Source organism: Terrapene carolina, unplaced genomic scaffold, assembly GCF_002925995.2.
Source record: "Terrapene carolina triunguis isolate 2854851 unplaced genomic scaffold, T_m_triunguis-2.0 Scaffold58, whole genome shotgun sequence".
Lineage (NCBI taxonomy): Eukaryota > Metazoa > Chordata > Testudines > Emydidae > Terrapene > Terrapene triunguis.
In genome coordinates, this window is record NW_020664409.1 from 13,375,159 (window position 1) to 13,388,593 (window position 13,435).

The following is a 13,435-nucleotide window of genomic DNA, read 5'->3' on the forward strand; positions in this document are numbered from 1 at the left end:
TGTGTACTGTAATTGCATGTTATGAATTAGGGTACAGTAGGTGTGAGAAAATATTCCCCCTCGTGTGCATGAAAGAATAACGTAGTAGGAACTTTGGAGCTTTTGTTTGTTTGTTTTGATACCCTGGAGGAGGGATCATCATTATTAGGTTTCAGATTACCCTGAGACTTTTTGTTTTTACAGGGTTTTCTAATTTTTCGAAAGGTTACACATGGTTTTAGTTATAGGGTGTATTCTAGCAGAAAACCATATAGCACTTAATCATAATACTGTCGTTTCAAATGTGCTATTTGCATGTCAGAAGTTAGTGGTTAAAAATGATTCAACAAGCTAACTTCGCTCTGCGCACTATAACTCCGCGAAACATTAACACACAGCCATACTTTAACTCCACAGTATCCTGGGATGCCTTCAGCTGGACAGAGAACTGTTCCACCCTGAGCCTGCATTAATCAAACTACAAAATACCTGTAAAAAATGGCTCTGTTCGGGTTAAATCTAAACAGACCCTGCCTGTGATTCTGACAGGTCCACCAAAAAAGCACTCCATTGTATTTTATTGTGCCGCCTGCAGCTCAAGGATCCAGAAGCCAAGGCCAAGTTCATGCAGCGCAAGAGGAAAAGGAGACACCTATTGGCAAAAAGTCGCATTCAAACCTCAAGGCTGCTTTGGGGAAACACCAGGGGGACACCGCTTCCCAATCACTGCAGCCAGCGCCAGCAGCGGCCGGTCCTCTTCCTCCGCGACACGAGCTGCCCCGGGCACTGTCCCGGCCACACTCTTCCACCCTCCTCCCTAAAATGCAAATCCCAAGCAGGAGCAAACAACGGGGCATGCAAAAACCCTTCTGAAAACCCCAGGTCTTTACCTTCCTCTGCTGATTTCATGCTGCTGCTGCTGCTGAAGGGGCAGGAAGAGCGCTGCAAAGCCACCAAAGTTTCTCTCCCTCTAGCTGGATCCGGAGGTCCGGCTAGAAAGTGCTTGGAAGTGGGAAGGCCAGGGCTTGGCATCCACTCAGCAAGGAGGGGGTGAAGGTGGGGTGGGGAGGAGGGGGATCCCTCTCGCTGCCTCTCGCTTCTTTCGCCCCGCTTCCCGCGCTCTCTGGCTTGCTTGGAAACCGAGGTGCGGTGTGTGTCACCCCCCTCCCCTCCCACAGTGGAAGCCAAACCCTAAAGGGAAACGTTAGATGGCAGCAGCTGTCCCCAGGGCAATGTCACTGAGAGGAGAGGGCGAGCGAGTGGGCATAACCCAGGCAGTAGCGCTGCGGCGAGCCCTGCTAGGGAGCCCCGGGGAAGTTCGTCTCTCTCCCTCCCTCCCGTCTCCCGGGGTCTTATGCAGGGGGGTGTATTTTGATCAGTGAGCATGAAGAATCTGTAAGTCTCTCTCTGACGCAGGGCTGCGCGGAGACAGCTGCCTTTTTAAAGCTGGAAAACACCCCCCCCCCCGCCTTCCCGTCCCAGCCCCTCTCCCCGCCCAGCGTCCCGTGATGTCACGGGGCCTGCCAGCTCCTCTCAGCTGCACGCGCGACGAGCCAGCAGGAGACTTCAAGCTTCAGTGCCAGGGAGAAAAGTCCAAGCAGAGCCCCCCTCGCTCGCCTACCTCTGATTCTGCTGAAGAAGCAGCTCCTGCTGCTGCTGCTGCTGCACAAAGACTTAGTTTAATCGGAGCATACACACACACCCCTCCCCACCCACAGAAACTGGCACCCCCCCAAAACTCATTAGATTTCTAAAAGTTTGTGAGTGTCTGTTTCAAATGAGTAAGCAGCACATTTAGTTCATGAAATAAAAGGAGGGAAGGGAGGGAGCGGGGGGAAAAAAGCCCTGCATGCTGAAATCATTATGTAAAAAATCGCAGGCTTCCCTCGCTGTGGAAATTTGGAAAAGAGCATCCACTGGCAGGCAAGAGAAAGGAAAATCCCATTCTGCTAAATTACTTACAGACTCGACGGATTTGATTTCAGCCACTCAGATTTATTATTAGTTTATTTATTTATTATTCTGTAACTATCAGAGCAACACAACCTCGTTACGTCGCTTAGGAGCTGGGGCAAAGAGACCAGCGGAGGGTCGCAAATAGCATCTCACAGGACCTGTCCTCAGTTCAAACAGGACACAGTGTCAAAGCTTGCAGTAACTGGGAGCGACAGGCTTTAAAAGAGTGCGCGCCGGGGGTGGGAGATATTAGTTAAATCTTCTCTTAATTCAGTCCATTTTCCCTTTCAGCTCCTACCCTCTCCCTCTGCCCTCGCAGCTGGCAAAAAGGGCCATACTTTCTTGTTGGAGTTGGACAGCAGCAAATGGAGAGTTAGGGCGGTTAAAATATCTGGTGTATGAAAAAAAATCATAAATCTGTTGCATGACACCCAGATGTGGTTTAAAATAAACCCAATATAAACGAAATCCTGTCTGCTTCTGGGGAACAGGAGGCCATAGAAGATTCTTTGAGGCAAATTATTGTACTAAGTCATTATTGAAAATGTTCCACCTCAAGCAATGAGCCCCGAGAAAAATATTTCCCCCCAAATGAGGAACTGTCCATTCAGATATTACAAAGACGAAGACATGTCTTTCAAGGCAGACTTTTCAAAAACTTTTTTTCAAGAATCTAAAAGGGATTTTGTTAATCTATAAACATGAAATTCAAGTGAGCTCAATGTTTGCTTACTCTAGCCAACTTCAGTAACTTATTCCTACAAGAAATTGAACCAAATTACTAATTATGAGAAAGCAAGGATCTAATTGTTTCAGTTATCTATTGTTACGTAAGAGGCTTCCAGATAGGAAGTGTGTGTTATACGATTTAGATATACTTATATGTATACGTGTAGGGCGGGAGGGTTGGAATACAGATATTTCTTGTATTCTCAAGTATCACCTTCCCACATATTAGACATGCCTTCAGAAAAGTGAAAAAAATAGTTAAGAGTCCAAGTAGAATCCTGTCTAATCTATCTAGGTTTTTATATTTTTATCACTATGGTAACTGAATGCGTGGGCGATGGACGGAATCGGTCCTGAATAGTAGCCAATTTCTTTTTGAAAAGTTGGGAGTTTTGGAAGATTTCCTCCCTAGTCGGTCAACTCTCATTAGTTGCAGAAAAAAAAAAAATACTATTAAACCACATCAGTGCTTATTGATGCCACAATTACGACAGCAGGGGACACTGACACTTCAAGTGAAGGGGTAATCATAAACCATCTGCTAGGGGGCACTGTATTTTTACTCCAGCCATCTTCACTTCGGAACGGCCTTTGATTTTGAGCTTGTTTTCCTTCTGTGGGACTTTGTGCTTTTCAGTGTCAGATACTAGGGACTTGGGCTCGGCACATAAGGGGTGTTTTCTTCTAGGGAGGGGGGGAGCAGCGGGACAAATGAGCCACAAGACAAGTGCGGATGACAAATCGCAGCTATTATTTTAGTCTCTCTCTCTTTGCCAAAGGAGTTTTTGGAGCTACCTTTCCAGATGGGAAGCGCCAGCCCTGTGAGCTCTGGAAAGAGGCTTGGGGAGGTGTAAGGTCAACTAAAGTGCTTGTTTTCTGACCCCTTAACGTGTCCGCTGTACATTTTAATGGCATATCGATTTTTGGGAGCTACTTGCTTGGCGGTGAGAGGAGCAGGGAGACCCTTTCCCAGGAATGCGGAGAAAACCCAGACGCCCAGCGAGTGAGTCACTCTGCTGAAAACACACACACACACACACACACGTTGCTCCCGGCAATAGTCCCTGCAATGTAATGCGCACACATCCAGAGAGAGTCCCAACAAACCTCCAGCGGCTCCCTCTCCCATACATAACAGAGCCCTAAGGTTAGGCTGCTGGTGCCCGGCCCCTAACGCTGTGCTTAGGGGGCAGCTCAGGGAAGAGAGTGGAGGGCGAAAGCTGCTCTCTCGCTCTTTGCCTCTCTTTTCCTGTCTGCTTTCAGTGCTTTCCTTTCCCCCCTTCTCCACTGAAATGACGGAATCCCCAGTCTGTTTCCTCCTGTTTAATGCCGTTGCCTGGACCACCGTGGCTTTGCTCCAAGTCCCAGGGAGTTTTCGAAGGCGGCAGCAGCAGCAATCTCCGCAGCCAGCTAACCGTGGCCGCCTGGTCCAGAGCCCAGAGAGCCGCTCGCAGCTGGCCCCAGCTCCAGATGTTCCTGACCGTGAGCTGGGCCCAGCCGGCCTCGAGTTCAGGCTGCGGCTGTGGCTGCCACCCCAGAAAGGAATTGCTCCTGCTCCACCCCCCGCTGCTGCTGCTGCTGCTCATCTTCCCTTTTCCCTTCTCCTCCCTCCTCCTGAAGTTTGTTTACAGCCGCTACTAGGAGCGACTGTTACATGGGTTTTATTTTAGGAGTGGGTGATGACTAACAAAGAGCTTAGTACAGAAAACAACCCTATTTTTAGACGGCTGTTGTTTCAGTGGATTATTGTAGCAAATACACCCTCCCTATTTCTAAAGCCACTTCCAGATGCCAAATCCTTTCTTCTGCACTGTTGCTGAAACACACAGGCCTGTCCAACTCCTGCAGCTGGCCTGGACTCCCGGGTTTGGTTGGTTGGGTTTTTGTTGCTGTTGGTTTTCTTTTAATTTTCCCAAATCAAATAGCTAAATCCTACACATAATTGCTATGGATACAATTGGTTTTAATTAATTTGGTGTTTCCAATACCCAACCCTACAGCTCTTTCCACAGAGAATGGGCCAATCAGGGAATGTTCAGAGCAATTCTAGTGAACTTGGGTCATCCAGAGGAGTGGGGCGCTCTCTCTTGCCCTGCAATGCTTAGCCCTTCTGTAGGACTTTCATCTACAGAGTGTGTTACAGTGTGGGCTGTCTCCTATTTTAGCTTTGACTCAAGAGTTCTGTGCTTCCTCAAGTTGCAGCCAAAGACTTGAGAAAGACTTGCAGAGTTCTGTAGAGAGACCTGGATGTCCTTACTCTGCACTCTCAGTCTTATCCATCTCCCCCTTCCTTCCCTTCAGTCTTAATGATGGTGTGGGAATGCTACATACCTACAAACTGCTGGCTTGGTAATAGATTTTAAGGAGTTTAATGGAAGAGACCATTTCAATCACCTAGTTTGACCTCGTGCATAATACAGGCCTGAGAACTTTACCTAGTAATTCCTGCCTGAATCCTAATCACTTGTGGTTAAACTATAGACCCGGCACCAGCACTCCCTGCTCTAGTGAGTACTGAAGACCAAGCAGAGAAATGAATGCCTACCAGGGGACTCCTCACATGTAAGAGCAAGAAACGCTCCCTTGTTTGGTGCTTTTTAGTCAGTCTCTCCCTCTACCTCTCTCCCTTCAGAGCAGTGAGCTTCCTGGTGGTCTGGGGAGTGGCCCTTTCTCTGTTTATCAGCTGAGAGCTCCCCTGATTAGTCTTTGGGCCCCATTCTATGTGGGTATTTGTATGATCTCCATCACTAAGCACCATTCCAGCCACGTGTCCCAGGAATGAGGAACAGGGAGAGGAACAAATGAAGGCCCTGTCTACATTGGGAACACAAGGTTTGTTGGTTAACCTATGCTAAAGAACACTGCTTAGCACTTAGATAAAGATACTAGTGTTTTAAAACATGTTAGCTGCCTATGGTCAACCTGAGGGTGATGGCTGATACATGTGGAAAGGGGAAACAGAGCCACAGTGGCACCATTCCCCAACTCTTGAGATCCCATAAGCCCTTTTCTGTGAAGACAACATGATTGAGCCTGATCAGATTTAGGGCTATGTCATGGGAGAGAAGATGGCAGAACTGTAACAACCACGCTGTGGCATGGCCCGCTATGAACCCCTCAGACTTTCTGTCAATATAGGTCATGGAATTTAGTGCTGCTTGGTGGGAGCAACATTAATTTCTGCTCAGCAAGCCACATTAGAAGGATTGCAAAGCAAAGGCATAGTAGTGAGTTTAACAGAGGAGTTTCCACTTTGCATGGATGCCCTGAGAGCCACAGGTCTGATGCTGACTTTCCCTACAGATCCTTTTGCTTTGCACAGGTTAGATGCCACAATCTTATTCCCTCCAGAATAGTACTAACGCTGCATAGGAAAGATAGGAAGTATGGCAGGAGACCACTCTGGCTTAACCAGAAGATCTTCAGTGATCTGAAACTCAAAAGAGAGTCCTACAAAAAGTAGAAAGTAGGTCAAATTACAAAGAATAGATAAAAGCAAATAACACAAGTATGTAGGGACAAAATTAGAAAGCTCAAGGCAGAAAACGAGATTAAGCTAGCTACAGACATAAAGGGTAACAAGAAAACATTCTACAAATACATTAGAAGCAAGAGGAAAACCAAGGACAGGATAAGCCCATTACTCAACAAGGGGGAAAAAACAATAACAGAAAATATAGAAATGGCAGAAGTGCTAAATCACCTTTTTGTTTCAGTTTTCATCAAAAAGATTAGTAATGATCGGACGTCTAACATGCCAGTGAATGACAGTGAAAATGAGGTAGGATTAAAGGCTAAAATAGGGAAAGAACAAGTTAAAAATTACTTAGACAAGTTAGATGTCTTCAAGTCACCAGAGCCTAATGAAATACATCCTAGAACATGGGTTCTCAAACTGAGGGTCGGGACCCCTCAGGGGGTCACGAGGTTATTACATGGGGGGGTGCGAGCTGTCAGCCTCCACACCAAACCCCACTTTGCCTCCAGCATTTATAATGGTGTTAAATATATAAAAAAGTGTTTTTAATTTATAAGGGGGGGTCACATTCAGGGGCTTGCTATGTGAAAAGGGTCACCAGTACAAAAGTTTGAGAACCACTGTCCTAGAATACTCAAGGAGCTGACTGAGGAGGCATCTGAGCTATTAGTGATTATCTTTGAAAAAATCATGGAAGATGGGAGAGATTCCAGAGGGCTGGAAAAGGGCATGTATAGTGCCAATATATAAAAAGGGAAATAAAGACAACCCGGGGAATTACAGACCAGTCAGATTAACTTCAGTACCCAGAAAGATAATGGAGCAAATAATTAAGCAATCAATTTGCAAACACCTAGAAGATAAGAAGATGATAAATAACAGTCAGTATGGATTTGTCAAGAACAAATCATGTCAAACCAATCTAATAGCTTCTTTGACAAGGTAACAAGCCTTGTGGTTGGGGGAAACCAGTAGATGTGGTATATCTTGACTTTAGTAAGGTTTTTGATACTGTCTCGTATGACCTTCTCATAAACAAACTAGGCAAATACAATCTAGCTGGAGCTACTATAAAGTGGGTGCATAACTGGTTGGAAAAACATTCCCAGAGAGTAGTTATCAGTGGTTCACAGTCAAGTGGAAGGGCATATCAAGTGGGATCCCGCAGGGATCAGTTCTGGATCCAGTTCTGTTCAATATCTTCAACAGTGATTTAGATAATGACACAGCGAGTACACTTACAAAGTTTGTGGACAATAGCAAGCTGAGAGGGGTTGCAAGTGCTTTGGAGGATAGGATTAAAATTCAAAATGATCTGGACAAACTGGAGAAATGGTTTGAAGAAAATAAGATGAAATTCAATAAGGGACAAATGCAAAGTACTCCACTTAGGAAGGAACAATCAATTGCACACATACAAAATCAGAAATGACTGCCTAGCAAGGAATATTTCAGAAAGGGATCTGTGGGGTCATAGTGGATCACAAGCTAAATATGAGTCAACAATGTAATACTGTTTCAAAAAAAGCAAACATAATTCTGGGAAGTAATAGCAGGAGTGTTGTAAGCAAGACACAAGAAGTAATTCTTCCGCTCTACTCCGTGCTGATTAGGCCTAAACTGGAGTATTGTGTCCAGTTCTGGGTGCTACATTTCAGGAAAGATGTAGACAAATTGGAGAAAGTCCAGAGAAGAGCAACAAAAATGATTAAAAGTCTAGAAAACATGACCTATGAGGGAAGATTGAAAAAACTGGGTTTATTTAGTCTGAAGAAAAGACTGAGAGGGGACATGATAACAGTTTTCAAGTAAAGAAAAGGTTGTTACAAGGGGAGGGAGAAAAATTGTTCTTCATAACCTCTGAGGATAGGACAAGCAGCAATGGGCTTAAATTGCAGCAAGGGAGGTTTAGGTTGGACATTAGGAAAAACTTCCTAACTGCCAGGGTGGTAAAGCATGGCAATAAATTACCTAGGGAGGTTGTGGAATCTCCATCATTAGAGATTTTTAAGAGCAGGTTAGAAAAACACCTGTCAGGGATGATCTAGATCAGCCATTCTCAAACTTCATTGCACCACGACCCCCTTCTGACAAGACCCCAGGAGTGGGGACCGAAGCCTGAGCCTGGACCGGGGCCCAAAGCCAAAGCCCAAAGGCTTTAGCCTTGGGCAGGGGGACTGTTACTTGAGCCTCACCGTCAGGGCTGAAGCCGAAGCCTGAGCCCCGCCATCTCAGGAAGTGGGGCTTGGGCTTTATCCCTGGGCCCCAACAAGTTTAACACCAGCCCCGACAACCCCATTTAAATGGGGTCATGACCCACTTTGGGGTCCTGACCCATTGTTTGAGAACCACTGGTCTAGATAATACTTAGACCTGCCATGAGTGCAGGGGACTGGACTAGATGACCTCTCGAGGTCCATTGCAGTCCTATGTTTCCATGATTCTATGATTCTCCCACTGAAGGAAGAATGAGTTAGAAACTCCACAAGTTTAAATTTGCAGAGCTTTTGACTGGCTTTCCCCCTTCTGGGTATCTTTGCAGGTAAGGGAATAAATTGGCCCTTTACTCTCAATCCTCATGCAAATTTAAAGTTATCCCATTTTTATTACTGCCACGTATTTACGTAAGAACAGCCAAATCATGAAACTGAGGTTACAGAGAAATATTGTTCATGCTAAAGAAATTTATCTCACATTATTTTAAGTCTTTTTACTCTTATTTTTGTGTGCGCGCACGCATGTGCAGGTATCTCCCTCTTTTTTATTTTTGCCCAAGACTGTGTTCCTGATTGAGGTCTTGGCAGATTGAGAAGTATGTCTGGTCCCTCAAGTACAAAATAACTACAGTATTTCTCAGGCAAGCTTAGAAACTTTTACCCTTTCATAGATTCATAGATTCATAGATTCTAGGACTGGAAGGGACCTCGAGAGGTCATCGAGTCCAGTCCCCTGCCCGCATGGCAGGACCAAATACTGTCTAGACCATCCCTGATAGACATTTATCTAACCTACTCTTAAATATCTCCAGAGATGGAGATTCCACAACCTCCCTAGGCAATTTATTCCAGTGTTTAACCACCCTGACAGTTAGGAACTTTTTCCTAATGTCCAACCTAGACCTCCCTTGCTGCAGTTTAAGCCCATTGCTTCTTGTTCTATCCTCAGAGGCTAAGGTGAACAAGTTTTCTCCCTCCTCCTTATGACACCCTTTTAGATACCTGAAAACTGCTATCATGTCCCCTCTCAGTCTTCTCTTTTCCAAACTAAACAAACCCAATTCTTTCAGCCTTCCTTCATTTCAATTGCACCTCTTCGTGAGAGACCTTATTTTAGAAGCATAGTCCAGTGGATCATGCACTGGATTGTGTTTTATTCCTGGCTCGATCACTGGCCTACTGTGTGACCTGGGACAAATCATTTCACCTCAGTTTCCCCATCTGTAAAATGGGAATATTGATACTTATCTTCCTTTGTAAAATGTTCTAAAATCTATGGGTTCAAATGCTATATAAGTGCTAAGTATTCTTAAGTATTCGATTCAAGTTTACCTCCCTCATTCTGTCTCACATGTATTTACTTGGGATATGCTAAATCATGTAACCAAAGCTACAGATCAGGAAATGTTACTTATGCTACAGACATGAATTATTACACGTTACTTGAGGGTTCTTGGCCTATTACATTTTAGGTGGCTACCCTATTTGGGTCTTTGCTCCCTCCTTTGGAACTCTGACAGCTTCTGAGACATGAGCATCTGTTCATAATTTCATACATTGTAACAAAAATGTACAAGTCTCAAACCTCCCCACTCAACCCCCTGATTAAAGTCTTTCTAATCCCCTGCTTTGAAAATTGTCACAGGATTTACTGGAAATTGAGAGTTTGCAGCTGATTTTTGTAGCTGATACAACATCATTTAGGAAACACATCAATGCACATTTCAAACAATTGCTAACTACATATTGGCCTTGCAATGTCACAAAAGTAAGGAAACTGTGAAAACCGACAGGCTCAGTGCAGCCTGCCATCCCCCCCAGACACAGCCTCTTTCAGAGGCTGCCAGAAAACATTTGACCACTTTGAAGGTGCATTACACTTACCAGGACAAGTGCCAGAGGAGGAATTTTGTGTGCTTGAATAATGTTGTAATTTACCTTATAACTGGTCTCATTACGACTCAGAGTGCTCCGTTGATTTACCTGGCTTTTGATTTAGTGGGCTTTTTAAAAAATGACTGTTTAGGAACACAGCCAGGCACTGCAGGCAAAAGACCATAAACCCTTCTGGAGTTATAGTCGCTCATTCAGACACTGACTTTTTAAATAAAGACAGACATCAGACAACCACACCAAGTCCATATCCAGGAAAAGGGAGAGTGCATTAGACAAAGATGGTAGTTCGCAGAAATAATTTCATAATCATATAATATGGTCACATTTTTCCTGAATCCTAGGCATGTGAGGGTGCTAAAGGGGTATTTATCTCCGTTTCTAGAAGAAATTTCTCTTTGGTTGAGTGTTCTGACAATATAACATGCTATATTTCTCACTGCAGATCACACTCATGCTCTGAGTAAGGCAGTGGTTCTCAGTCTTTTCCATATTAGCACCCCCTTTTTCACACTGGACTCGCACTCCAGTGGCTGCCTCCCATCCAGCTAAGATTTAGCCAGGGTCACCTCTCATTAACAATATAGGAAGAACAGGGAGGTTGCATGTCCCTGACACCAGTTCATAATCCCCAGGTTGAGAACCCATGTAATAGGGTGTACGTTTTGTTGGCTTCAGGGATCAGGGCTACAGACATAACAAGCTTAATGTAATCAGCAGATCATTAGTAAAAAATCCATAGTTTTCTTTCTTGTGACATTTTGATTAACTACAACTGGGGAGGCAGTCTGGTTCTGGTGGATAGCGCACTGGATAGGAAGTAAGGAAATCTAGGTTAAATTTCTAGTTCCGCGACTGACCTGCTGTGTGACCTTGGGCCTTCACCCCTTTCAAGAGATCGCCACATCTCTGTGACTCAGTTTCCCCGTCTGTAAAATGAAACAATTGTACAATGTTAAATATTGATACTTAACCCTCCTTTGCAGAGTGCTTGGAGATCTCTGGATGAAAAATGCTATATAAAAGGGAAGTATTAATTAATATTATGACTTTTTCTTAATAGTTCATATGACAAAGCAAAAATAAGAAGCGTTTGTAATACTACTACCAGGATAGTTCCATTTGTTACTGATTTCTCCATTTTCTAGTGAAGTGAAGTGAATGGTATGAATATTTTTGCCTTAGCTTAAGTTGTTTAATTAAGTGAAGACATAGTGCTTTTTAATGTAGAGGTCCAAACTGGCAGCAGAACAAATCCCTGGGGAGGAGGAGGAGGAGATTTCTGATGCCCGAGAGAGACTGAGACCTAAAGTACATATTCGTTCTTATCCATTGTGAGACTTACACCTAATTCACCTCTGAGGCATGTGAATTGCACCTTCATTTTCACTCTGTGCAAGTCAGTTTTTCCAGAGTCCCGTGATTCAGTTTTATGAGTCAGGCTATGATTCAGAACTTTCTGCTAGCACTGAATGCAAGGAGGACAAAATGTGATAGGAGAGACTTCTCAGCTCCAATAAACTCCCAGCCTCCAGAAGTGCAGAGGCTGAGTGACTAAGGCTCTTGACAACAATTTTGAACTAATCAGTTCGAGTCTCATTCAATCTCATACTGAAAGGCCACTTCCAGTTCACCCAGCTGCAAAATAGGTACCTGATCCATCTGGTCAGGGCAGTCAAATGTCGTTGGATGTGATGCTGGCCACATCACTCTCTTATGTACTGTTGGCAATGAAAATGATGTGCCTTAACTGCATCAGTCATACAAAAAATTGGCGGGGGGGGGGGATTTTGAGTGCAACATTATTGCTTGACAGTGTAACACTGTTGAAAAAAAAGCAAACATCATTCTGGGATGTATTAGCAGGAGTGTTGTAAGCAAGACATGAGAAGTAATTCTTCTGCTCTACTCCACCATGATTAGGCCTCAACTGGACTATTGTGTCCAGTTCTGGGTGCCACATTTCAGTAAAGATGTGGACAAATTGGAGAAAGTTCAGAGAAGAGCAACAAAAATGATCAAAGGTCTAAAAAACATGACCTATGAGGGTAGATTGAAAAAGATTGGGTTTGTTTAGTCTAGAGAAGAGAAGACCGAGGGGAAACATGATAACAGTTTTCAAGTACATTAAAGATTGTTACAAGGTAGAGGGAGAAAAATTGTTCTCCTTAACATCTGAGGATAGGACAAGAAGCAATGGGCTTAAACTGCAGCAATGGTGGTTTAGGTTGGACATTAGGAAAAACTTCCTAACTATCAGGGTGGATAAGCACTGGAATAAATTGACTAGGGAGGTTGTAGAATCTCCATCATTGGAGATTGTTAAAAGCAGGTTAGACAAACACCTGTCAGGTACAGTATTGGATAATACATAGTCCTGCCATGAATGCAGGGGCCTGGACTAGATGACCTCTTGAGGTCCTTTCCAGTCCTATGATTCTATGATTAACAACATTTTTATTTCAAGTGAATTAAAACCAAAGTAAGTTTGATTTGAAAAAACTTGGAGATTTGGAGAAAAGCGGCAAGTAAATCCAACCCATCACCCTACCAGTTGCCCAGATAGTCCTGTCTCCCCAACTCTAGAGACAAACATCAAACCTGGCCCTCCTTAATATGATCGGGGGAGGGAGTTGTTGAGGGGAAGAAATTGCAACACAAACTGCAGGAGAAGGTTCCACAGGAGTTGAAATTGTCGCTGCAGTTTGATAAGCCAAGCCAGACGTGTTTCACAACCTTTTTTCTCTTTGCAAGGTTTCCAGAGACATAACATCCAATCCATGGCCACAGTTGCTCAGTTTATGAAGTCAGACATTTTGATCGCCTATGATGGCATAAGTGCAGGGAGTGGTTTTATTAGCTGTATTCACTGAAGCACAAGATAATGGGAGAGGAATGAAGCCCATGTTTCCTACATACTCTTTCTCCTACATACTGTCAAATAAAGACCATTCCCACTAGGCCACCAGGAAAAAATAACTATATGCATTGTTCGAAATAAAATCTTATCAGAATGTATATCTACTATTATTAAATCATTTGCCTGGTGCCATACATTTACACCATTCTTTAGAAATGTAGCAAGATATTTTCCCCATCCCAACCATCTAATACAGGCAAGACCAGGCAAGACACTGAGCTATACTTTGGAACAGGCAAGCTGTGGTGGGATTACAGGGGAGGA

At 44.1% G+C, this 13,435-nt stretch overlaps 1 protein-coding gene across 2 annotated transcripts in view; it reads right to left on the minus strand.

Annotated features, from left to right (window-relative positions):
- Nucleotides 1-1,390, minus strand: part of NFATC1 (nuclear factor of activated T cells 1) — a 147,347-nt gene extending 145,957 nt beyond the window's left edge. For both annotated transcript variants that reach the window (XM_024206820.2, XM_024206821.2), the window contains exon 1: nucleotides 870-1,390. In XM_024206820.2, coding sequence (XP_024062588.2) covers nucleotides 870-1,011 — 142 coding nt within the window. In that variant the 5' untranslated portion in view covers nucleotides 1,012-1,390. The remainder of the gene's footprint in view (nucleotides 1-869) is intronic.
- Between the last annotated feature and the right edge of the window lie 12,045 nt (nucleotides 1,391-13,435).